The sequence below is a fragment of the Phocoena phocoena genome, chromosome 10, assembly GCF_963924675.1.
Source record: "Phocoena phocoena chromosome 10, mPhoPho1.1, whole genome shotgun sequence".
Lineage (NCBI taxonomy): Eukaryota > Metazoa > Chordata > Mammalia > Artiodactyla > Phocoenidae > Phocoena > Phocoena phocoena.
Window position 1 is genome coordinate 68,310,760 of NC_089228.1, and position 27,252 is coordinate 68,338,011.

Here is a 27,252-nt window from a genome sequence, read left to right on the forward strand (position 1 = left end):
TTCCTCCCTCCTCCCTCGGGCATCTTCAGGTCTCTGCTCTGATGGCACCTACTCAAGGAGCACTTCTACCCCCAACTAATGGGTATGAACTTGAACCACAGCCTACCACACCTTGTCCCCTTAGCTGCTTTACCCCTTTTTTATAAAATTCATCACCATAGAATGCATTACTTATTCACTGACTTGTTTACTGCCTGTCTCCCCTCAACTTGAACTTAAACTCTAGGAGAATAAGAGCATGTTTATTTCATCAAATATCTCAAGTGCCACTTACAGAGGCTTCACTTACATGTTTGTTGGTTGGCTGCAGTTCTTGTACCCACTCCCTCCTGTCCATTCTCACAGCCACCACCCTGGATCAAGCTCTCATTATGACTTCCCCAGACAACTTCTGGATCTCCTGACCAGTCTCCCTCCACCTGACTGCAGCCAGTTCAAACACACAGCTGCACAGCTACCCAGCCTGATATGAGGTACCTGGGCTCATATCAACCCATTCCCCTGCTCAACACCCTCACAAACCCAAGATTCCAGCCTACTCCCCACAAGCACAGGCTTTATAATCAGCAAATCTGGGTTCAAACCCAGCTCTGCCCCTTGGACAAGTAACTTCATCCTTCTGAGCCCTCAGTTTACTCATTGGTAAAATGGGCTGATGAGTGACTCCCTCTTAAGGGATTATGGTAAGGATTAAAGAAGACAATACATATTCCTTATCTCAGCCTGGGCAGCAAATGTTAGCAGTTTTTATTATTATTCCTTTACTGTTCCAACTCTAACTGCCCTGACGCCCTTTCAACCTACACTCCAGCCCAAATCAACGACTCACAACTCCCCACACACACCCAGGTTCTTTATGCTCCATGCCTTTGCCATAATGAGTCCTCCACCTGGGATGCCCTTCTCACTCCTTACTTCTATTTGTCAAGGCTGGTTCAAATGCCCCCTCCTCTACCAGGCCTTGGAAGTAATTTCCTTCCTCTTCAAATTCCCACAGTCCTTTATCTGCCCTTGTCACATGGCATTTATCAAGATCGTCCAGGAACCACCATCTTGTATGTGATTCCTCTCCCCTTCTCCTTGAGAGCATCTTATTCATCTCAGTAGCCCTGTCAATGCTCAGAACAGGGCCTTGCTCAAGGGAAGTGCTCAGTAAATATTTAGTGAATGGCAAGAGGGACACCATACTGTTTTCCAACCCCCAAATCAGAAGATCCACTGGGATGGAGTCTACAAGCCACTTCTTACCAGCTGTGTAACCTTAAGCAAGTTCTTAAACTCTTAGAACCTTGGTTTTCCCATCTGTTAAATAGGGACAATAGGACCCCCTGTTCTGACCTCTCAGAATGTTATGGAATCAAAGGAGTTAGACACGTGAAAATGCTTGGCAATGCACGTGGTACTTACACACCTATAAGATATGGTTGTCATAACCAACGATTCTTCCCTAAAGAGTTCATTCCTATTTGCCCAAAAAGATGCCTGAAAGAATCATCATCGAATGCAAGGCAGGATGTCAAGTGAGTTTTACTTTCTTCCTTATACTTTTATGTTTACTCTGATTGTTTTTGCAGAGAACACGTGTTACTCATAGACTTGGGAAAAGAGAGATTGCATTGCTTAAGAAAAAACATTCATTCCTTTGGGTTAAGCATTGCTTTTGCCTTCCATATCAGCATTTAAATGCAGTAGGGGCCCCTTAATACCTAGTATCAGCCGTCAGCAGATGTGTGCCTGCAAAGCAGGGTCTCTGACTATGGGGAGGAAGATGCAGAAGAGGGGCCATACCCAGGTTCACAAAGAGGCAGCTCTGCCAAGGCACAAGCCCCTGCTCTGCACACAACCCAGCCAAGCCCCACCAGAGAGCTCTCCTCCAGCCTAGGGTTCAGGAAGTGTGGCTCTGGCCACAGGCGAATGCCCTGGGACACTGGGGTGGGGACACAGGAGGTGGAGGGCGGCCTGGGGCTTCAGAAGGCCCTAAGGGGCTCCCGTGGGCCCCAGGCTAAGCTCACCCTACTGGGAGTCTTGAGGCCAAAGGAGCCCAGGAAAGGCAAGAAGCAATGTGACAGCCAAGCCCTCCCCCTGCTGGCCATTTCTGGAGTGGCAGTGCAGGGCCAGCAGCACAGGGCAGGGTCCCCAGACACACACCCTCACACCTGGAGCCTAGTCAGGTTCAGGTGTCCAGAGGCATGTCAGAGCTGGGGAGCGCTCTTCCAGCACTGAGCGGCCCAAGGTCCCATCTCCCAGGCCCCCTGTTTTTGCCAGGTGGGGCATCTCCTGGCCCATCCTTCCTGAGCCCAGCCACAAGGAGATGAAAGGGAGGAGTGGGGGAGAGGAAGGCAGATGAAGGGGAGGGGGGAGGGTGTGGGGGAGAGGAGGGTCCTCACACTGCTGCCTCTGTCTCACTCCTCCCAGGCCCACCTGCGCCTCCTGGGCAGCGGGAGAAGCCATGGCTGCTACCACTGCCCGGATTTCCACTCCCGCCCCCAGGTATTGATTTTCTGCATCATTCATTTGTTGGCCTTGGCAGCTGTGATTAGCTCCCTCCATTCTCCCAATGGAGCCCTCACCCGTCCCTCCATGTTCCAGCAAAGCAGAGCTAATACCAGGCTCTAATCGAGGCTTTGCCACCCTGGCCCCAGCAGCTCACAGCCAGGCCTGGCCAATTACAAGTAGGCTCTTGGCATGTCCCCAGCCCGCCTCTCGAAGGTGCCTTCCTGGCTAACAAACTCATCCTCTCTAACCACCCCCAGCCCCATTCCCCAGAGCCCCCTTCCAGGCAGGAAGCACAGGTTTGCAGCCTGCAGTGTACGATGGGACATTATGGGGCTCTTGACCTGAAGGAGGACTCTCCGGCCCGACGCCAGGCCTGGGAGCCCTCAGACTAGCACAAGGGTCAACTTAAACTCGGTGGGGCAGGGGTGCAGACGATGCTGACAAAGCAAACAAAACAGCCTGGATTTGTGGACACGAGGCCCTCTTTCTCCCTCATGTAGTTTCTATAACTGAGAAGGAAGAAGGGACAGAGGCAGGGATCTGCTTGAGGACATTTAGAAACCCCCAAGCCTTCTGCTTGCCCTGGGAGGCAAGAGTTTTCTGATGCAATGCCTTCCTTCTCCAGGGGACAGCCAGTTTCAAGGCATGGGGTAGAAATGCCAGTGAAAAATCCCAAGGGTGCCCATACTCAGATCAACACCCAGAAGACGGCACTGGGAGACACACTTCCTGAAATTCCCTCTCCGCACCCCTCAGAGGAGGGGAAAAAACCTGACTTGGTGATAATTCTGTAAGCTATGTTACTCTTGTCAAATTATTCAACATCTGTCTTCATGTTCCCACAAAAATTAGCATAGGATAGTAGTTTCTGATGACACCTTTGGTGAAATATTTTGACTTCCACCAGTAAGTTGCAAACAACCTGTCTTAAGGATAATGTCAATTCGCACTCCTGCATATTAAATAATCCAGGGGTTTGTTGTGTTTTTGTAAAGGAGAGGAGTCCCACTGACCTGCCCCTGGCTGGAAGTCCAGCAGCTATGGAAGGAAGAGAGGAAGCCAGGATGGAGGAGCGGGTGTTTTCTGATGCTATCCACACATAGATTATTCCTCCTCCATCACCCAGCTACTGTCTTTGCCCTAGAACTAGGCGTCTGGGGCCAGCCCACCCCCCCTGGCTTGCCAGAAAGCAGATTACAGGATCCACTGGGAGCACAACAAACTGGGCCAGGAGATTGGGAGGTAGGAGGGAAGAGGGGACAGGCTCCAAATGGACCATCTGGTCCAGTACTCAGCTCCTGTAGCATCTGTGCCCCCAAGAAGAGCAAAACCACCTGACCAGACTGACAGCACCTCCCCAGCCCTACTGTAGACAGCAGACCTCAGAGATGACAAGAGCACACTCAGAGGGAAGCCAGGCATAGGGCTCCAGGCACCTGCCTCCCACCAGCCTCACCGGAGACCCACAGCCCAGGCCAGAACCTGACGGGTTTACCCTACACAGCCTGCTCTTCCTCCCTCTCCTCAATTCAGCTTCCATGTTAATCTGCCCCTCCCTCAGCCACACAGGCTGGGGTTCCCTCCCTCCGGCACACTTTTTCTTTTGTGCCTTGAGTAAAACCTGCCTCCCTTCTCACTGCCAGGGAAGCTGAGGTCCCCTCCGGCTGCCAGCCTAGGACTCCATGACTCTCCCTAATCAGAGACTCTCAGAGAGAACCCACTACGCTGCTGGAAACCATCCTAGACAGAGTTCTTGGAGAGAAAGAATTTCAAGAAGCATTTCCTCAACTTCCCCCCAACAATGGCCCTTCATTCGTGCAACAAGTACTTGCCAGCTCCTGCTGTGTGCCGGGCACCGTGCTAGGTGCTGACATACAATGATGGGCATGAGTGGCCATCCCTCACCCCTGCACTCTACTCTTTCTCAAACTGCTTCATCTGCTTTGGGGGGGGTGGTGGAGCAGAAGAACTAGCTCACCGTATGATTTCTTTTTTCTTTTTTAAGAACTAATATTTTTTAATTAATTTATTTATTTTTGGCTGCGTTGGGTTTTTGTTGCTGCACGCGGGCTTTCTCTAGTTGCGGTGAGTGGGGGCTATTCTTCACTGCGGTGCACGGGCTTCTCATTGCGGAGGCTTCTCTTGTTGTGGACATGGGCTCTAGGTACGCGGGCTTCAGTAGTTGTGGCTCGCGGGCTCAGTAGGTGTGGCTTGTGGGCTCTAGAACGCAGGCTCAGTGGTCATGGCTCACGGGCGCAGTTGCTCCGCGGCATGTGGGATCTTCCGGGACCAGGGCTCAAACCCGTGTACCCTGCATTGGCAGGCGGATTCTTAACCACTGCGCCACCAGGGAAGCCCCTCCCCATACTATTTCTTTAACCCAGACCCGGTGATACCATAGTTCTCCCTTCTGCTATATCTGGCCAAAGCTTCTAGCATCACAAGGAACTCGGCAGCCTCTTGTGGTCCTCCTCCTCACTAAATCCTCCACTCTCCATCCACCTCGATTAAGACTTCTCACCCTGCAGTTCCCCTGAGGCCTTCCTTGGAGTCATGCTCTCAAAGGGCAAGTGGAAAGAATGTCACCCAAGAGCTCCGGGTTGGCCCCAGTGCACAGCAACACACCTTGATGTGCTCTGAGTGAGAGCAGCTGGGACCCAGGCACACGAGGGAGTGGAGAAAATACAGAGAAAGGGGGACTTACAAGCCAACGGCTAAATTCTGGCCCCAAAGTACTCTGAATCAGGGTCCACAGAAACTACTGCCCCACCCCCTGCCTTCATTGCTGGGGTTTCCAGGCTAGGCTCAGGGGAGCCTCTTCAAGATGGGTCCCACGCAGCCCCAGATAAGGTTGAAGAAACTGGAGGGGATAGAGAAGAGGAATGGCCAGGAGATGGGCCTGCCAGATCTGCCCAAGGGCACTCAGAGGGAGGAGCAGGGTGGAGGATAGCAATAGAGGCCCAGAGCCCCTGGGGTGTGGTGAGAAGGCAAAGACCTCAGCAGGTCCCTCCTTAGGCCACCTCTTAAGGAGACAGTGAAGCTGTAGGGAAACCTTGAGGAGAAAAAAGAAAGAGGACCCCCCAGTACACCCTGATGTCTTCCCCTACCCTGGGGAGGCCAAGGCCCTTGGAAGACGCTCAGTGGCCTCCTCTCCACAATGCAGCCTCTCTCAGTCCCTGCTGCATTCTTCCTCCTTCTTTCCCTTTCTGGCCTATGTAAAGGGCCAGGCAGTAAGAGACACACAAACTAATTAAGAAGCAGAGTTTGGCCAGATGCCTGGGCCAGCCTCCCCAGGGAATTAAGCCCAAGCCAGCTAGCTGTGTAGAGCCAGGAGGATGTCACCTCCCAGATGCCCCCAGGACACCCCTCCCTCTTGCTAGGCTCAGGGAGACAGGCCAGGCATCCCCAGAAGGAAGCATTTAGCGTCTGCACTTGAGGCTGGCAGCTGAGGGACAATGCCTCTGCCCCCACCCTCTCAACAGAATAGGTCAAACCCTCTCCCGATCTAAAGATGAATAATTAGGTCCTCAACCCTAGAGAAAGAAGGAAAGAGAATCTTCCTCACTCCAGCTACACATCATTTAAAAAGTGACCTATACAGACCACCCTGCAGTTAGAAGAAGGTAAAGTAAGGGCCACCGGGCCCCAAAGACTTTTTGTGCTGTGGGTCAGGGCATTGCTGGCTGCCAGAACTCAGAGGGAAAGTCCCTGAGAGGGATGAGCCCTCGTCATCCTGAACGGATGATGCCCACTCCCGGGATCTTTCTCCCGGAAAAACCACGAGGGAGAAGGAAGAAGGGGTAACCAGAGTTCCCTTGGCGCCTGAGAGTGTGGGTGCGGACGCGGGAGCAAAGCTGAGTGGCAGGAGGCAGAGTTTCGACACGTAGCCTGATGGGTGCGTGCAGTGTTTGCTTTTCTGGGGACTGTGGTTGAATGTGTGCGCGCAGGCAGAAGGAAGGTGGGGCTGGGCGTTTGTAGCTGGGAACCGGGGACAGAAAGAACTAACTGGCTCAGGAGAGGTCCGAAAAGGGATTCTGGGGTCTTGGGAGCCGGATCTGGGGGATGCCTGCATCCGCTTGGGCTGTCAAGAAGCGAAGCAGCGAAGCCCAGCGAGAGCCGGGAAGGCGAGCCAGCCGCCGGGCCGCGGTACCGACAGCCAGCTCGCTCGCCAGCCGGGCGCAACTCCGCATCGTGCATCGCTCGGCTTCCACTCCGGAGGCCGAGCCAGGGTGGGATGAGGTTTCGGTGCAAGTCGTTTTCCCAGCCCCCGGTGTGCGGTCTGTCAGGGTCTCCCGAGCCAACTGGGTGCTCTCAAGGGTTCCGATTCACTCCCGCCCCGGCAGGATTTGGGAAAGTGGGTACTACCTCCCCCTGGCATCCCTGGCTTCACGCCAGACCCTACAACCTGTCTCCGTGCTCTGAAGCAGCTAGCTCGATCTCCTCGCTCTCTGGAAAAGGGCGGGGACCCGGGCATCCACTCCAGAGTCCGAGCCGGGGTACCCACCAAACCCGGGCAGCGCGCACTTTGCGCCTTTTGCAAAGTTTCCGCGCGGTGCTAAGCCGGCATGGAGCGGGACGCGGGCTCTTACCGTAGACTCCTTGTCCCTGGCAGTGTAAGGGGATCAGCGCCAGAAGTAGAAGGCAGGTCACCTCCATCTTCACGGCCCGTGCTTCATCCCCGCGAGGCGGCACAGCCCGAGAGGCGGTGGGGGGCGCCTCCGCCGGGGCCCTGCGATGCCCCTTGCGTCTTCCCCTTCCCCGAGAGGCGACGGAGGGGGCGGCGGCGGCGGCGACGGAAATCAGGAGGCTGAGGAGTCGGCGGTGGCGGCGGCAGCGACCTGGGTTTCTCCTCCGGCGGGGCCGCTGCCCGCGTGGGAACGCAGGGGGCGCTGGCCCGGCCCCGGGTGCCTCGGCGCGCCCGGCGCAGCAGCCAGCGCCCCGGCCCGAGAAGTCCGGCCGCCGAGCCTCTCCGGGTTCCCAGGGATGTCCGCTCGGGGTTCTGGGCGCCAGGGACCCCTTTGCGGAGGCGGAGGCGCTTCGATCCAACAGGCCACCGACGACTGACAAACTTGTCGTTTCCCCGCCCAGGGGACGCCCCTCCGCGGAGCTGGGGCGGGGAGGCCGGGGCTCCGCTGGGGTTAATCCGCTGTCTCCAGTTCTGCGGCTGGTGCGGGGGGCTCAATGGCCCGACCCAAGGGAGCCGGGCTGGGCGTCCTCTCGGAGGCGAAAAGCACCGGCTCTGGCCCTCCTGAGCAGGGGAGAAGCGCGGGCTAGGCTCCGCGGAAGGGCGAGAGTCACGGGTCCACGGGTCCGCGAAGTTAGCCGAGCCACCGAGGAACCCCGGGGAGGAATCGCGCCCCAGCGCCCCGCGGGAATCAGGAGAGCAGTTCCATCCAAGAGAGACCCCAGAACGCGAGGAAAGAAGGAAAGTTTGAGTCGTTTGAAAAATATTCGCGCTCTCGCCAAGGCCTGGGCTGCGGCGCGGGAGTCGCTCGCCGCCTCTGTTCGCCTCGCTCCGCTCCCGCCGTCTGGCCGTGGCGGTGGCGCTCCCGGGCTCGGCGCTCTCGGGAGAGCCGGGATGCGCCGCGACCCAAGTTGGTCGTCCCCGTCCCCGCCCCCGCCCGGCGGCCTCCGCCGGCGGGGGCCCAGAGCAGGCGGGGCCGGGCCGGGCTGCCGGGCGCGGCTGCAGCTGGGCTCCGGACCGCGAGAGCGCTCCGCTCGCTCGGCAACTTGGGCTTCGCTGTGCTGCTTTTTCCCCGCTCCGAGCTTTTCATTCCGCGCTCCCCCCGCCTCCCCCTCTCCTCCCTCCTCCTCGCGTCTCCTCGTTCGGTCTCTCGCTCTCCCACCCTTTGTCGCTCGCTCTCCTGTTTGATTCCCCTCCAGTTAAAAAAAAGGAGCCAATTAAAGGCAGCGCAGCTCGCCGGGTCCAGCCTCTGTCCAATTTCCTCGCCTCCCCCAGGACCAATTAGAGAAAACAAAACAGGGCTGGGGGAAGCAGACTGCCTTTCTCTCTCTCTCCCTCTCTCTCTCTCTCTCTCTCCCCCCTCCCCCCTCCCTCTCTCTCCCCCTCCCCTCCCCCTCTCTGCACCCCCCCTTCTCTCCCTCTCTCCGCCCCCCCATCCCCCCAGCAGGAAAATGTCAGAAAGCAGAAATGGATCCATCTATCCCGAGGACAGAGGCGAAGAGACGTGGGTTTCGGCGCGGGCTCTGCAGCGCGCTCGCACACTCGCTCTTCGCCCGCCCTTGCACACCCAGACCGGCTGCCCGAGCCGGGTGCACCGATCCCAGTACTCTCGCTGGGCAAGCACGGCCGTTCGCCCCGGGGACTCTAGCCTGGCCTGCGGGGCACTGCCCACTTAGTAAATGTTCTGTACTTCTGGGGGGGCGGGACTGAAGCGGGGATCGAAGGGAAAGGCCGGGGGCCGGGGCGCCCGCGGCTCTTGGGGTCCTGCAGGCTCGCGAGCCGGTCGCCTGCTGTGGGTCTGCAGGGTTGTCTGCGCGGCCCTGGAGTCCCTCCGCCCCTGGCCGAGCCCCGCCCCTTTCTAGGCAGCCTCGGCCTCTCTCGGCGTCCGGCTTGGGGGCCACCGCCGGAGCAGCTGGCTGAGCCCGGGGCGAAAAGGGTGCGATCAGAGCTCCTGCCCTTGCCTCGGCCCGCAGGTTGCCAACAGGTTTGTCCGCAGGACCCCGCAGCCAGAGCTTCCCCAGGCCACCTTCCATTATCCCCAGCTCGCCCCTCTCTCCGTCCTGCCTCCCCTCAAGACCTCAGGCGCCCCAGGGGCGCCCTCTCTTTCAGCAGCCAAGCCAGGGGCCAGCTCCACCTGCGGGGTCCCGCACTCCCGGACTCCGCTACCTCAAACCGGCCCTCCGAGAGCAGGGATGGGGACAGTGCTCCTCCCAAACGCCGGTAGGGAGAGGTAAAGGCTAGGAAGCAAGGCGGGCGGCCTCCCCCCGCACCTCCGATCGCTTTCCTCTACCCAGGTCTTGCTAATCTCACCTGCTCCACCTGTCGCCGTTATTTATCTCGGCGTGTGCGCAAGGATTGTATTAGGGCTGCCCGTGGGAGCGCGGAAAACCGCAGCAACTAACAAGCGGGGAGATTACAAACCCTCCTCCCCCACCCCCCGGAACTGCGTAATATCTTGGTTGTGATGGTAGTCCTCGACTCCAAGCATTTGTCAAAACTCAAAGACTGTATACCAAAAAAGACTTTATTTTTCAGTACGCAAATTAAAAAAAAAAAAGCCACCCCTTTCCCAGGCGCATGTCCTGCTGGTTCCCTCCTCTCCTGACCCTCCAGGGGCTAACCCTCACAGGAGCACGTGCCCCCAGCTTCGGAGGTGGGGTGGCAGGAATGTGAGGTGTCTAGAGAAATTCCAGGCAGCATGGGGGGGTCGTGCCATCAGGTAACATCTCAGCTTCCTTCTGTCCATCTCGGAAAGTCCGAGACCATCGGAAGAATCTTTTTTTTTTAATTTATCTTATTGAAGTATAGGTGATTTACAATGTTGTGTTAATTTCTGCTGTACAGCAAACCGATTCAGTTATACATATAACATCTTACGGAAGAACCTGAATGAACTTTTTGGCCAACCCAATACATACATTCTTTTTCATATTCTTTTATCAGAAGAATCTTATTCTGCAGCCCACCCTCCACTTGATCTCTCCTCTTTCAACCCCTCCTTTTTTTCCTCTCCTTCCTTACCTGTGGGTCCAAGGCTGAATGAATAAGGTGAACCAGATCCAACTTAGTTTTGGGCACCCAGCAGATGCCAACTGAAGACTTGTTAAATGAATGAGTGATTTCCATCATAGGCCAGATACCACAGACCTAGGATACCCTCAATGCCACCATCTTTTCTACGCAAATTAAAACAAAATTTAAAAAATTTCACTCCCCACTACCGCCCCCCCAAACCAAAGAGAAAAGTCCATTTTCTGCCTCACAGAGATACAGGGCTATCAGGCTCTGTATCTTCCCACCAACCTCCCCCACCCAGTCTGAAAAGGAAGTGGCACCAACTGAGGGTGTGATGGTGAGTAGCTTCTTTTATTGTCATCTTTCTCCCATTATTCAAAAATCGTCACCTCCTCCAGGAAGCTCTCAGGGAGTGATCACAGTGATTCCCACCCTCCTTGGCTTTGCCCATTTTGAATTGAATGAGCACTTGTCCATGTCATTGGAAACTGCCTTCCTATTTTTCAATTAGCTAGTCCAACCCCAAATAGTTAATTGAGCCTCTTTGGCTTTGGGGTGCATTACTGGTGAACAAGGAACCCCACTGACTCAGCTGACAGTCACTTGAATTTACCGTCTCTGAATACCTACACTGGCCTAGAGAGAGAAGAGTTGTGATGGGGGAGGGATAAAAGGGAGGGGGAGCAGAGAACCAAATTCTAGCCAGGCTGGGATTGAACATTTGCTGTAGCTAATCCACTCGGGAATACTCTACAGCTAATTGTATGCAGTGTAAATACCTTGACAGCCTGCTTGCGCGTGCCTGTAAATTCAGTCGTCTCCTCCACTAGGTGTGCCTTGCCTGTTGCCTCTGACAGAGCCCTGAGTCTGACAATGGGAGGCAGCCTGGAGAAGGAAAAGAGCACTAGGCTTGGGAGCCATCTGTCCTGAGCTCCAGTCTTAACCTCTCTAGGCCTCAGGTTCCCCAGCTGTAAAGTGAGTAGGGTCCCTATTTCGGAGAGTGGTTGAGAGAAGCGAGTGATAATAGTAATAGCTGACACCACATGCCAGGCACTGTTCTAAGCCCTTCACGTGTATTAACTATTTAATCCTCATAACAACTATGTGAGATAGGACTGTTATTCTCATAGAATGACATAGAAAGATTCAGTGATTCACGCAGCTGCTAAGTGGCTGAAGTGGGCTCTGCGGCCTTGCCCTTTCCCACTGTTCGGTAGAGAAGAGACGTAAGGGCCTAGGTATTTAGTAAATATTTTCACAAGAAGTGTTCCTATTCTCTTCTCGAATAGAGAACAGTCCTCTGGGCCCCAAATTGGGCTCTTGTGGGGTGGGGGGTGAGAGCTAGACCACTGGACCTGAGGCATCCATGAAGCGGACCACTGGGCACAGGCTGTCTGGAGGCTTGATGGTCAGCACCCAACTGCCAACTCTTGGGTTCCACCCATGATATTCTAAGAAAAACCCCATTATTTTGCCCTAGAGAAAGCCCAGCCTGCCACCTCCAGGAAGACTAAGTAACTAGCTGCTGAGTGGGGGGGTTACGTGAGAGGCCAGGGAACCAGGAGCCCCAGATCTCAGCCAAGCAGTGCAGCTTCGGGCTTCTGTTGTGAGAGTGCCTTACTAGAAAGCTCTCCCATCTCCTCCCGCCTCTCGCTCACTCGCTCTCGTCTCCAGCAAGGCAGAGCCTGGGAGAGGAAAAAGGGAGAGAGAGAGAGTCTTTGCGGGAATAGCATCATCACCTTGCAAGGGAAATTGTCTCTGAAAATCGTGCAGTGAGAGGTATTGATTCAATCTAGGGGCAAGCCACTTTCTGGTCGGGTAGGGGAAGGCTGGCTGGGAGGAGTGAGGAACGGGGAGAGTTATGACCCCACTGAAAGACCAGTTTATTAATTCCAGCTCTAACAAATAGCCAATTTAACGGTTCCAGCTGCTAATTAGTAAGCAGTTAACTCCTGTTATAAATCGTGCTGCTCGAGACTAGTAATATTGCAATCCTGCAATGACATCCTCAGAAAGGAAGGGCCATAGAGACTTCTGTTGTTCAAAGGGTCTGTAGCCCCCTCCACTGCCCCCTCACTCCATACCCCCAGCAGGTTCTCTGCTCATGGAATGCAGGATTCAGAGCAGGGACCCTGACCATATGTTCACCATTTAAGAAATGTTTAATAGGCTCCTGCTATGTGCCAGGCACTACCCTAGGCACTGCAAATTCAACGTGAACAAAACAGACAAGAACCCCTCCTCTCATGGAGGTGACATTCTAGTGAAGAGACAGACAATATAGTCTATAAATAGTATTTAGATAGTAAGGAAAATACCAAAAGCTAGGAAGAGGAGCAGGAAATGTGAGGCCTGAAATGTTAGAGAAGGTGTCCAGAGAAGACCCCATTGACACTTGAGTCATGACCTTAAAGAGAAGAGGGATCAAACCGTGCCAATGTCTGGGGGAAGAACATTGCAGGGAGAGGGGACAGCAAGTGCAAAGGCCCTGCGGTGGTGAGGAGTGTTTGGCTGTAGCTGAGTAGATGAGGGAAGAGTAGTAGGAGCTGAGATCAGAGAAGTTAAGGGGGCAGGTCATTTGGGTTTTGCGTTCATTGCAGGATGCTGGAGTTTACTCTGAGTAAGATGGGAGTTATGACAGCGTAATGAAGAAAAGAGGGACAGGATCTGACTTTAATTTAGCAGGCTTGTTCTGGCTCTGTGTGAGGAATTGATTGAAGGGGGTGCCACAGCATCCCTAGCACCTGACACGGTGCCTGGTACTTAGTGGGTGCTCAATAAATACTTGTCATAAAATGACAAATGAAAATTCATGGGGCTAGATTGTGAGAATGGGAACCATGATCACTTTTGAAAGTCCAATTTATTTGGATTCTCTTGTAAATTATTTTACAACCCTACAAGAATGCCTGCACATTTGAATTTTTCAAGGAATTCCACATCCACCATCCTACTTGGTCCTTAAAATATGAGGTAAGTGAAGACATGTGGCCCTCACCATTTTACAGATGTGAAAACTGAGGCAAAGAGACATTCACTGACTGGCTTAACAGTGTGTTACTAAACTACCAGTCCTAGAATGGTGGGGTTGGGGGATGCAAAAGAGACAGGAGTCTCTCCCCCGCATTTCTGGCCACTGTCATGATTGCACCCTGCCTCACTGTGAGATCTTCCCTCTCTGGCTTCCAGATTCTCATTTCCACAATAAGCAGATGTGCCTCAACTCCAAAGCCTTATGAGCTGTGTCAGAGACCTGGATGCTACCATTTCTCAAGTGAGGGTCACATGGTCTGTCTCAAGCTCCCTTTGTCCACACTAATGTTAGAACAGGGGAAGTTTTAACTTTTTTGAGCTGACAGTTCAGTGGACCAGAAGTAATTTGGTTTTAGCACCAGCTTGGAAACACATGGTCTTCCCACTCTGAGGAGGCGTAAGGAGCACTGATTTACCCAGCTCTACTTCCCCACTGGGTGGGTCTAGGAAGGGGGTGAATAGGCTGGAAAAGTCAGGTTCTCTTGACTATTTATTCATTAATTCAATAAATATTTATTAATCCAGGCATTGTGCCTGCATTATACTGAGCATCCTGGTGGGGACATCCAACAAGTAAAGTCCCTCAGGAAGCCCCAGTCCGAGGAGACACAGCCCTGCCCTCAGGTAGCCCCAGGCTGAGGGGAGACACATCCGTGCCCTCAGGGAGCCCCGGTCTGAAGGAGGAGACACAGCTCTACCCTCAGGCCCCCCACCTGGAGTGGGGAGACTGCTACTAAAGGTTCATAGATCCTGGCATAAAAAAGGAGCCAGGATATAGACACAGGAACAGAGACACTGATAACAACAATAAACTATCCACTACACGGGTAAATGCTAATGGCATAAGGAAAAAGGACAGCACAAAATGTGGTTACTCTGACTCTTGGCTCTACTGCAAGATTGTTTCATACCCCTAAGCCTGGTTGCCTGCAGCCCTCCAAGTCTCAACCAAGCCCAAGGGAAGCAGCCTGGTGTTTTATTTAGGTGTTTCTCCCAATGCAAATGTCTCTCTGGGCTCCTGGGAACCCGGCCTGCTTGAAGGCGAAACTGTGAAGCTGGCATGCAGCATCAGCACCCACTGGGAGGAGAACCCACTCTCTCTGGGGGCCAGGCGCCACCCCAGCCAGAAGCCTCACCCCTGCCTCACTCCACTAACCTCCCTAGGAAGACACACCTGGCTGAGGGGGCTGCAGAGCATCTGGAGACCAGCTCCTCCCTGAAGGCCCCGCCTGTTACTCTGGTCTCATGGATGTCACCTCCCACCCCAGGCTTAGAGTGGCATCTGTGCAGTGTGCTCGGTTTCCACATGTGCTGTGAGCTCAAGGGCAGGGTGGGCGTCCTGCTCCTGTTTGGATCACTCGCAGACAGCACCCTGTGCAGGACTGAGCATATAGCAGCCACTCAATGTCTGCTCATTAAAATGAACTGAGTCGGGTTACCCTGACTGAAACAGAAGTAGGCTCTGGGCAAGACCTGAACTATCAGGATAAGGGAGGCCCAAATTGTCCAGACAATGTGTAGATTAGGGACAAATAGACAGTGAATATATAAGAAGACATGTTTGAGTTATGTGCAGGCTGAGGGGAAGCAAATTCTTAGGGAAGGGAAGTAGGCAAGTGAAGGGACAGAACGTTCTGGGAAAATCATTGTGTACACAAGTGGCAGGGGATGTGACCCTCCACTGCTGCCTCATTCTAGGATGCTTTCTAGGAGGGGAGGTGTGGGTCAGGTGAGTGTCCTGAAGTGGGGGTGCGTTCAGCCAGGCTGAGGGTGGCTCTGTCCTCTGGCATCTGCCCCCAGGGCACCAGTGAAAGGCATCAGATTTCGCTGAGCTGGTCTTTCTCACCTTCTCCAGGGCAGCTCTTCATAAGCGGGATCAAATGTCCTCAGGCTTGAAAAAACAGGCTGGGATACGAGGGGAAAGGAGGAAAGGGAGGAGGGGAGTGAAGCTGAAGTTACGGGAGGGGAGGGGGCCAGGGCTGGGCCCAGGGCCAGGGCCCGTGATTCTCCCAGGTACCTTTCCGTTTAAGTTCTCCAGCAAATTCCTTTTCCTTTAACCATCACCTCTTTTTGAGCCCTTCAAAGTGGTGGTGGAGGTGAGGCTAGCGAGAAATCTGGAGCAGAATGATCGCAGGCACACACACCGACAGGACCGCTGCGTGGCATAAACTCCAGGGGGCGCCATTCACATAGAATATGACAGGAACGGCGCCCATCTCCCACCCCCAGTGGGTGCGACATGGAGGCCCAGCTGCAGCTCCCTCCGCTCTGTCCCGACCCCAGGACAAGCTGATGTCATCCTACTCTGTACCTCATACCCACCCCGACCCCCTGCACCACGCTCCTTCTCTTCCCAATCCACCGCAGCCCCCAGCCCCTCTGGCCCCCAGCACGATGCGCTAGGGGATGGGAGGGGTCCCGGGCCGTGTCCCACGAGCTCCTTGTTCCAAACACACTACAAGCCCTGGGGACTCGCTGCCTTTTTGATTAACTCGCCTCATTATCTGGCCCTCCCGGCTCTCCTTGGGGAACCGCCACTTCCCGGGGCCCTTCGGGAGCCACATCTGGCCCTGAGTAAGCGTGGAAGGGGGACCCCGAGGGACCTTCCCACTCAGCCCTTTGAAAGCAGTCTAGCCCCACCTCTTACCGTTTCCACCCCCTAACCCAGGGCTTATCTGAAAGAGTAAGTAGACAATCGCATAAGCATAAAATGCTCAGCCTAAAGGCCACTTGCCCTCACAACCACCCAGTAGGTAGGTAGTTTTATCATCGTTTTAGAGATGAGGAATTAAGGAACAGAGAGGTTCAGTTACTCCCCCAAAGTCACACAGCTAGTAAGTGGCGACGCTGGTTTTCCAATCAGAGAATCTGGCTCCAGAAACTAGAGTCTATACTCTTCTCCACTACTTGGTGCTGCCTCTCACATAGAAGAGGGGCCAAAAGCTGATATAATACAGCTGTGCTGGCCAAACACACAGCCTCTGGCTACTAGTATTTACATAAGTTTAAATCAAGTCAAATTTAAAATTCAGTTTCTCAGTCACACTAGCCGCGTTTCAAGCGCTCAACTCAACTGTCACAAATAGCCAGTGACTACCGTTCTGGACAATGCAGATAGAGAACACTTCTATCATCATAGGAGTTCTGTAGATGGCAGTGCTCAGGAGTCTTTAATCTCACCCCAGCTCTACTGCTTACTAGCTGAGTAAGTTACCAGCTGTGGGCAAGTTACTTAAACTCTTTGTGTCTCAGTTTCCTCATCCAAAAAAATGGTGATAAGGATAGTGCCAACAGGGGCTTCCCTGGTGGCACAGCGGTTAAGAATCCGCCTGCCAATGCAGGGGACACGGGTTCGAGCCCTGGTCTGCGAAGATCCCACATGCTGCAGAGCAACTAAGCCCGCGCGCCACAATTACTGAGCCTGCGCTCCAGAGCCTGTGAGCCACAACTCCTGAAGCCCGGGCGCCTAGAGCCCGCAGTGAGAAGCCCGCGTACCGCAACGAAGAGTAGCCCCCGCTCATGGCAACTAGAGAAAGCCCGCGCACAGCAACAAAGACCCAATGCAGTCAAAAATACATAAATAAAATAAATAATAATAAAATTTAAAAAAAAAGATGAATAGTGCCAACTTCATAGGACTGTTAGGGGGATTAAATGAGGAAATGCATATGAAGTGCTCCATACTGTGCCTAACACATAGTAAGCATTCTAAAAATTATTATTTTTTAAATTATTTATTTGGTTGCACTGGGGGTTAGTCGTGGCAGGCAGGCTCCTTAGTTGCAGCTCACAGGCTCCTTAGTTGTGGCATGCAAACTCTTAGTTACGGCATGCATGTGGGATCTAGTTCCCTGACCAGGGATCGAACCCGGGCCACCTGCATTGGGAGCACGTAGTCTTATCCACTGTGCCACCAGGGAAGTCCCTAAAAATTATTTTTATTATTAGGAATTCTAGCCCAGTCCTTCCCTTAACTCAGTAGGTAGTTAAGAAGCAGAGAAATCAAGGAATTGTTTCAAAGCCACACAGCAAATTAAATGCCAGAAGCTAGGGCTCCTGGTTCTTTTTATCAGGGCCTAATGATACCACTACAGTTGATAAAGAACTTTCACATTTGACCCTCTCCAAAGTGCCAGGAGGCAATTAAATGAGGTTTTGTCAACCCCATTTTACAGATTAAGAAACTGAGGCACAGAGAGGGTGAAGTAAATTCTTCAGGTTCATGATGCTGTTTAGTAGCAGGGTGGGGAATTATTACTCTTCAGTGTTCTGCCCCCAGCTCTATTCTCCACTGTCTGTGCAACTTAACATGTGACTATGTGTGCTTGTGTTTTTTATTTGTTTACCATGCAGAGCACAGGGAACTTTGTCCCCTATAGATAGAATATAAATCATATAAATAATATTAATATGGTCTCAATTATGTAAAAGCTGTATATAGAATAAAGGTGAGGACAGATAGTTCCATTTTAATGATTATTGTGGGTGATGGAATTATGGGTGATTTGCATTTCTGTCCTCATATGCTTCTATTTCCCCCATTTTATTTTTGCAAGCAGTATGTATTATTTTTTTTTTTTTTTTTTTTTTGCGGTACGCGGGCCTCTGACTGTTGTGGCTTCTCCCGTTGCGGAGCACAGGCTCCGGACGCGCAGGCTCAGCAGCCATGGCTCACGGGCCCAGCCGCTCCGCGGCACGTGGGATCCTCCCGGACCGGGGCACAAACCCGTGTCCCCTGCCTCCGCAGGCGGACTCTCAACCACTGCGCCACCAGGGAAGCCCTGTATTATTTTTTAATGTAAATTTATTTATTTATTTTTTGGCTGTGTTGGGGCTTTGTTGCTGCGTGTGGGCTTTCTCTAGATGCGGTGAGCGGGGGCTACTCTTGGTTGCAGCGCGCGGGCTTCTCATTGTGGTGGCTTCCCTTGTTACGCAGCACAGGCTCTAGGAACACGGACTTCAGTAGTTGTGGCTCACGGGCTTAGTTGTTCTGCAGCATGTGGGATCTTCCCGGACCAGGGCTCGAACCTGTGTCCCCTGCATTGGCAGAAGGATTCTTAACCATTGTGCCACCAGGGAAGTCCTAAGCAGTATGTATTATTTTCATAACCAGAAATAAACAAATGTGATTTTCAAATACATTAAGAAAAATATAAAGTTCTTCCAGTGTTTCCTCTGTGGTCTCCTCTGCCCTCCAAGCAGTTAGGAGGTCTGACCCAGGGGTTGGCTTTGCCTGGCCAGATTTCCTAGCAGAAAGGAAGCTGGTGTTGTGCCTCTCAGCTCAGTCCCCTTCATCCACAGGCCCTCAGGTCCCTCTGCACTGGAGTGGGTTTGAATTTACTCAGCAACATCCACATGCAATAAATGTCATACCGTTTTATTTTTTCAAGTCAAATAAATTCTGACCCCAAGTCTCCCCAGTTGCCAGAGTGCTGAGAAATCAGCCTTAGTTATGTTTGGGGGGAGTCTCCAGGGTCACAGAAGAATCTGGGACCCAGGAAAGAGCCCTTGGGCCTTGTGGTTGCCATGGTAATTGACTCCTGTTGCCTTGGCTCCTGAACCCTGGACCAGACCTCAGTTGGCCGGCTGCCCTGGACAGGCTGTGAGAGCTCTCCACAGCAGCCCTCTCAGTGACCACATTGGGCCCTGGAGACCCTCAGGGCCTCAGCACTTGTCATCCAGCCTCCACACATATCCCCATCTGGCACTGCAGGCCAGAGGGACACAAGGCCCCAGACAAAAACCCCCAAATGTCTGTCCCTTCCTGGGCTGGAGAGGCCTTTCTAGTCAGTCACTTTTTCCTCATCGCTTGTCTAGTCTACTCTTCACTCCCCCGCAAGAGACCTCTACTTCCAAACCGAACTGGATGGGGGTGTCCCTGTTGCATTGATAACAAAACCCAAAACTCCTTGAGGCAAGAAAGCCCAGACACTGACCTTGGTTCCTTTCTTGGGATGGAGGAGGGGGAAATGTCACTCATTATTCCAAGCGAAATGGGAAAACACAAAATAACATCTCAGTGTAGATCCTGGCTATACAACTCATGCCTGAACTTCAACTGACGACTTCTTAGACCTCTCCCTGCCAGGTCAGGCAGAGGGGCATTTATGCGCCAGGGGGTGTGGAATGGAGTTCGGGATGTCCCATCTCCCCCTCACTATGACCCTGGCTGGGGGAGGGCATGACTAGGGGGAAACCCAGCAATTGGAGTCAGAGACTAAAGTGCTAGACCCAAAGTAGGTACTCAGTAAATACTTCCGTTGTGGATGAATCTAATCTGGGCACAGTCCTTCACGTCTCTGAGCCTCAACATCTTTATCTGTAAAATGGGCATCCATTCATTCGATAACTATGTCATGATTACCAGACACTGTTCCAGGGACAGAGGTTGTACCAGTGAACGTGACAAAGTCCCTCCCTTCCATTTTACTGGATGAGACAAACATAACATTGTTATGTCAGCCCATATCCTATTATACTAACTTCACTGCCCTCGGGCTGACTTCTAATTGCCTTTGCCCAAGGCCTTCTTTGCCTGCCCACATAGTGGCCAGAAGAGCCAGGAACCCCCAGCTCCCCGGGAGCAGCCCTCAGCAATGACTCACAGAGCTGGTGCATAAACACCCCAGCTCCCTCACCTCTCAGGCAGGATGTCCCCAAGGTATGTGTCCCACACTAGCTCCCAGAGTTCCCCAGCAGGGTTGGGCTCCAGTATCCCTCCCTCTGCAGTAACTGGATAAATAACTGCACCCTTTATTGGCTGCCTCCCCTCCCCTGTATCACTTCCCCATCCTCCCCTGGGTGTTTCCTGGAGTCACTGAATACTATTGCCCTCAAATCCTTATCTTGGGGTCTGCTTCTGCCAGTCCAAGACATCAGATTATGATTGGTGCTATCAAAACAAAATTCAAGTAGGACAAGAAAGTGGAGAACAAGGGTAGGTGCCACTTTAGACAAGGTAGTCAGGGAAGGCCCCTCTGAGGAGGTAACGTTCAATTCAATCAAGGACCTGAGTGAATGGAAGGAGGGAGACAAGTGGATACCTGGCAGCAAAGGTGTTCCAGTCAGAGGGAACAGCGGGTACAAAGGCCCTGAGGTGGAAACACCTGGGAACAGAGGGATGTTAATGACACCTGCCCAGTAGCTTGCAGAGAAGGGTTCCTTGAGATAGTCTGTGTGGACTGGAAAGCCCTGGACACATATGAGCCATTAGGGCTTTTTAAATTCCCTCTCTCGAGCTGGCAAGCTCTCTTCAGGGAATAGCTCAGCCTCCTGCCCCGTCTGGGCTGCCGGGCTCCGCACCTCCCCCTCTGTGCTCACCCAGCCTCTCTGACCCGGAGCAGGGCTTGGTTTTTCCAATAACTCATTAGTGCAGCTTTTGTCATGATTGAAGAAACAAAAGTCCCAGCAAGAAAACCCCGTTCAGAGGCATTACGGGTTATTTATAAGAGAAGGCAAGGCAGCCTCTGCACTGGGGGAAGCCTGGGGGAGGCAGGAAGGCCCTCTGGATGGGGGACTGGGATACCTTGCATTTGCCTGGTGCTGGCCACCAATGCCCCTGCCCAGCGCAGAACAAGCTCTTCTCTCCTCCCACCTGCCCCTGCCAAAGTTGCCATGAGTCACCACTGCCCAAGCCTCTTGATTTCCTCCCACCCACTCATCCAGCTCTTGGTCTATTCATTTATTTATGTATTCATTTATTCATTCATTAATTCAAACATGTATCGAGGCCTACTATGTGCCAGGCACTAGGTGGTGTTGACATTTCTGGAGCATAGGCGTGAATCAGCAACTGTGTTCTGGAACAAGCTCATACATGCTCACAGCTGACTGTACATATCTCTTCTCAACTGCTCCTTCAGTAGCATCACGTAGGTAGCTTTAGGTCAGCCATGGGAGTATTTATATCCCGGAAATTGGCAAGTGGTACAAATCAGGGCCTTTTCCCCAGAGAGCTGGTTGTTAAACATTTACTAACCCACCACTATACCAGGCCTCGGTATACGGGGCCACACAAAGCTGAACCCCCAGAACTTACAGTCTAAACCAGAGAAGGACATTGACCCAATTTCCAATGTAACCTTTAGCCCACCCAGATTCGTTGGCCTCAGAGCCACACAGGACTCCTACAACAGTTGTCTTTGCAACCTAGGAGTACCAAGAACAGAGAATTTAATTCTATCATGCAAGACATGAGAAGGCGTGATAAAGGAGGTGTATTTGAGCTGAGCCTTTAGGGATGGGTAAGATGTCACCTTGAATGGAAGGTGTTTTGAACGGTGGGAGCAGTCTCAGCAAAGTTTCGGAGGAAGGGCCGGGTACAGTGTGTTCACTCCATTTAAATAAAAATGCCATGGCGGGGTGCTGCTCCCACCTATTACCTTCCCAATCACACAGCAAAAGTGAACTGCTTTCTAGAAGGAAAAATTGATATCGCAAGAGCTGGATTATTAGGGAGAAGCTGCTGGTTGGATACTGAGGGATGAGGATGCCCCTCCTCCTTCCTCCTCCATTCCTTCTTAAATATTTACAGTGTGTGAAAGGGGCAGCCAAGAGGCCACCATCAACCCACCCTCAACACCACCGCCATTGCTACCACAGTGTTCGTCATGGTATATAACGCCCCAGGCCGGCCCCACTGTCACCACTGACCCCATCATTACTTCCCACGTGGCTCACTGGCCCTGTTAGGTAGCTCAGACAGACACGCGTGCACATGCTTGGCTTAAAGATATCGGGATAGACACCCAAACGAACTCCAATGCTCCCGGTACTTCAACTACCTCCATCCCACATAAGAGGAAGCTTCTCAGAGATTTAATACTTGCCACCTCCTTACTCTGGGAGATAGCTGAGCCTCCCCCAGACATATACACACATGCATATGTGCAATGGCAAGTATACATCCAGGATGCAGCACCGTTGATGCCAAACCATTAGGCAGGTGTTGGGGAGGCTACAGTCCATTAGCCTTAACAATCCCTCCTGGACCTGGTGAGCCTGACCCATGTCCTCCCAGCTACCCTACCTGCCTCACCCCACTTGTCTGACAAGGAACTGAGCTTCCTACTAGTTCAAGGCAGCCTCCCCATCACTGTCCCTGGTCTGCTGCCAGCCGCATCCCAGGAGGGGAGGCAGAGCATGACTGTGCACTGCATCTGTAGAACACTCCACAGTCCTCAAAATACAGATTCGTATTCGCTCATTTAATTCTGGGAAGACTGTGAGGTGGGGATTGGTGACCCTAGCCTGCACTCTGAGTGACTCGTCCAAGGAGAAGGTAGAACGAGAACCAAGGTGCTCTGATTCAGACATTCATTCCACAAGTGTTTGTTAAGTCCTAGAGGCTGTGCTAAACCCTGGAGATTCAATAACAATGACGATAATGGTGAGTAATAATAATAATGACTAAGCTTAATGGAGTACATGTACAACACCATCTCAACCTTCACCACTTTAAGACGTACCACATTTACACCTGCACTGCAGTGGAGGACACGAAGCATCGTTCCTGTCTGAAGGAATTCACTGTGAGCCCCGGGGTCTCTCAAGGTTGGCCCAGGACCTCAACTCTCCTAGAATGATTGAAGGAGAAGTTCTTGGGTGGGACACAGGAATATATTGCGAATGTATTGTTCAAAAACATCCAGAGGTGAGCAGTACATTCATTAAAGCACGGGCACCAGAGGGGCCCCAAGGGCACACAATTGGCCAAGGGTCTTTGGGGACGGTTTGTCAGCGTTCCCCGGGCTCTTGGCCCGCACCTTTATCCCTTTCACGCGCCCCCTGTGTGAGCTCATCTACTGCCCCTCCTCTGATCACCACCCACAGCGTGTATGAGGTCAGGGGCGCTCCCTGGAGTCAGACTGCAGCTTCTTTCCTGTGTGACCTTGGACAGGTTACCTCACCTCTTTAAGCCCCCATTTCCCTGTCTGTAAAACAAAGCTACTAATAGTATTAACAGTAGCTTCTTCCAGACTGCTTACTTTGTGAGAGGCACTATTCTGAACTCCTCACACGTGTACATCCACATAACCTTCGAATGTCCCTGTGAGGTTGGCTCTGAACACCAGGCCTAGCGTGTTACATGCACTTAGCAATCGTTAGCTGTTCTTAGCTGCATCTTCAGCTCCGGGCTGCTCTGAGGCTGCCCAGCTCTCTGCCTAGCACTTACAATCTTACTCTTCCTCCTGCATTTCTCCTCTCAGTGAACGGCTCACCATTTCCACGTCGCCCAGCCAGACACCTGGGACCAAACCCTGAACTCCTCCTTCTTTAAATCCACATTCAAGTCCTGCAGCTTCTACCTCCTCCCACATCTCTCACATCCATCTCCTCCATCCACTTCCTCTTCCCATCACCACTACTTTTGGGGTGTGACCCTGCTCATTCCTCACCTGGATTATGCAAAGGCCTCCTGATAGCTCCTTGCTCGCAACCTACACACCCTGCAAACCACCCTCTTGCTCTGCCTGAGACTTCCGAATTGCAAATCCACTGAAAATCCCACTGTGACTCACCACAGACTCCAGGATCAAGTACAGACTCTTTAACTTAGCACATGGCGCTCTGCAGGATCCGGACCCTGCCTTCCCACCCTCCGCTCTCCCGACACACTGCGATATGGCCCGTCCGGTCATGCCAATTCATTCCTCTGGCCCTTTGCACGTGCGGTTCCCACAGTCTGGAGTGTCCTGCCCATCCTCCTTTGTCTAACCAGTTCCCCGCATCCCTCATGACCCAGCTCAGGCAACATCTCTTACCAAAAGTCTTCCTGGATCTCTATTAAGTTCTCCTCCTCCATGCTCTTAGAGTATAACCTTTAATACAATGAAATTATAATGACTTTATCTGTGTGTTCTCTCACCAAACACAGATATCACCTGGAGGCAGATGGTTAAAATTAGAACAGTCACCATAGTCAGACGGCCCCAGTTCCACCACTCACTGATGAATTTCAGCTCCACCATTTACTAGCTGTGTGATCTTGGACAAGTGACTTAACTTCACTCAGTCTCAGTTTCCTTGTCTCCAATATGAGGCGAATGATAGTACTTACCACATAAAGTAGTTGTGAGAATTGAGATATAGAAGGAAAAGTGCTTAGCGCGGTGTCTGGTGCAATCCAAGTACTCAATAAACGTTAGCTATTAAGTTACATACTGGGTGCAAGGCATCCTGGGAAAGTGAGCTCTGGCTTCTACTTAGGGGAAAGGCAAGCACACAAGATATGAAGTCCCAAACAAAGGAAGAAGGTTTAAAGGCCCTAGGCAGCCAGGAAGAATAACAAATGCCCACTACAATCCACCTCCTGACTGCCTAAGGTCAACATACACCCTTCTTCCATTCTTAAGCTCATCCACCACCACCACGACCACCAAAACCTGCTTCCACCTAACATAATTATTCCTCACTAATGAAAACTTACCCTTTTGCCCAAAGGGATTCAACCCAAATTCATATTGGTAATTACACCAAGGTAACTGGCATGTCCATTCTCTTTCCAATTCCATCATGATCCCGTGCTGATATCCTATAATCCATTCAACAAATTGCAAATATAGCCATCCAGAAAATCCCTATATACAAATAATAGGGAATGGGGATGGGAGAAAAAAGGGAAATTTTTAAAAAGCAGATCAATATATCCATCACAAATGGGGGTGGGTACGATATGGGTAGAAACGATAGTTCTTGTTTCTGCATCTACTCACAAGACCGTAGCTGGTATTTGTCATCTCATCCCATGTCCTGTTTGCACTTCACAAGTACCTCAGTTGGTCATGGTTCTTTATGTAATGGGACAGTTGTAATCTTCCATCTGAAGAAGGCTGAGCCTTTGATGGTGTTGCTTGTTTGGGGTCGCTCTGGTCTTCCATTAACTTTTTTTTTTTTAAAGAATTTTTTTGATGTGGACCATTTTTAAAGTCTTTATTGAATTTGCTACAATATCGCTTCTGCTTTATGTTTTGTTTTTTTGGCCCCGAGGCATGTGGGATCTTAGCTCCCCGACCAGGGACCAAACCTGCACCCCCTGCATTGGAAGGCGAAGTCTTAACCACTGGACCACCAGGGAAGTCCCCCTTCCATTAACTTTTATCACTTGATGTAGAATTACTAGGAGATGCCCCATATACCTTCCTGCTCCATTGTTTCCCATTGGTTATTAAGGTCAATCACCCCAGTCAACACTATAATCCCCCTTTTAGCATGAGAAGCCAAAAGGTCTTGGTGACAAACCCACTTTTCAGTTCAATGGAACCATTTTGTCCCCTGCTAGAAGTATTCCTATCGTGGATATTCAGACTTCTAAAGTAGCAAAGTCTGGAGTCATGCGGCTGGAAAGCAAAAACCTTACAAATGGGTATTTAGGTAAAAGAGTGAGAGATCTGGGTTGGAGACATGAATTTGGGTTTCATCAGTGCATTGAAACCATGATCAGAGATGGAGTGTCCCAAATAAGCATGAAGCTGAAGACAAGAAAGGAGCTAAAAACAAGTCTCTGGGGAACATTGCCTTGTAAGAGTTCAGCAGGGGAGACGGAGAACTTGGGAGCCAGTGAGGTTGGGTGTTCTTTCTACTGAAGTCCAGCTCTCTCTTTAATGAACCTCTGTGCAACAGAATCGCATCCAAGGGCAGGCATGTCAAGAGTTCACGCTCCTTGGATAAAGCTCATGTCCCTCAAGCCATGCTGTAGACCTAGTGTTACAATGCAGCAATGTCTTTTCTGCGTTTCTAGAAATTCTCTTTCTCAAATCCCAAGTCTCAAGAAAAGTCAGTCAAGAAAACTGAAAGATGGGAAAAAGTATTAAAATTCTCCTGCAAAAATTAAAGCTTCATAATCAACATAGAGATGTTACTGGTTTGAAGGGATCAACTGATGATGTCAAGTTGAAAGAAAAATCTGAAAACCCCAATACATGGAGTTGAATGTTAAGGTCAATGTCTCTGGGAATTTGGTCAGGAGCTCATAGGTGGGAATTTTACCATCTAATCTGTCAATCTTGCTTGTAGCTGTTGCTCTTATATCAGTGTATGTTGGGAGCCCTGTCTGTTCCCAATGGTGAGTCATTCTTACAAATAAAATAAATATTAATACATTTATATGCATAGTATATTTTATACAAATCCTCTGAATGATATTCCAAGAAATAAGCTTTGGAAGCAAAATAAGCCCTTAAATTGGCAATTTGGTATTTGTAGTCCTGTTAACTTTGCTGGGATCTGAATGTTACATTCTTCAAGTACTACCCAGTCATGATCACTGGCATCTTCCAGTGCTTGAATGTTCTCTGTGGAAGAAATGCAAAGAGAAGGAAATAGGAATGTTGTAGAATTCTCAGACGCAAAATCAGATACTGATCTAAAATCTGAATGAGCAAAGACAATATCAATTTCAGTGGCAAAAAGAAAATCAGGGAAAGCAGACAAAACACTTCCGTTGTTAAACAAAAAATGAGCTTATATGAAGCAATGTGCACCCTGACACTCAGACTGAAGGTGCTTTTGGACATTTGCTTGACAATTCCAACAGTGTCAACACAAAGGATTTTTTTCTATGTCTGGAATATTTGTTACAAAACAAAGATCAAAATTGTCAGGTCAATTAATGTTTTGTGGGTTTAAAAAACTTTTATTTTAAGAATAAAAATTTTTTAATATTTGTGTCTTTCAATTTTTAATGAGTTTTGTCATTAATTTTGTGTTAATGTTCCTTTTTTTTAATGTTTTCTCTTTCAAATGTCTATATCCGGAAGGCAGCAAATCTACGTTATTGAAATATATAGTCTTGGGGCTTCCCTGGTGGCGCAGTGGTTGAGAATCCGCCTGCCAATGCAGGGGACATGGGTTCGAGCCCTGGTCCAGGAAGATCCCACATGCCGTGGAGCAACTAAGCCTGTGCGCCACAACAACTGAGCCTGCGCTCCAGAGCCCGCGAGCCACAACTACTCAGCCCATGTGCCACAACTACTGAAGCCCACACGCCTAGAACCCATGCTCTGCAACAAGAGAAGCCACCACAA

At 51.4% G+C, this 27,252-nt stretch overlaps 1 protein-coding gene across 1 annotated transcript in view; it reads right to left on the reverse strand.

The window, feature by feature from the left end:
- The window catches only part of MDGA1 (MAM domain containing glycosylphosphatidylinositol anchor 1), a 53,275-nt gene extending 46,123 nt beyond the window's left edge, over nt 1-7,152 (reverse strand). Inside the window, exon 1 of the mRNA XM_065885402.1 lies at nt 7,086-7,152. Within this exon, the coding sequence (XP_065741474.1) occupies nt 7,086-7,152 (67 nt within the window). The remainder of the gene's footprint in view (nt 1-7,085) is intronic.
- Between the last annotated feature and the right edge of the window lie 20,100 nt (nt 7,153-27,252).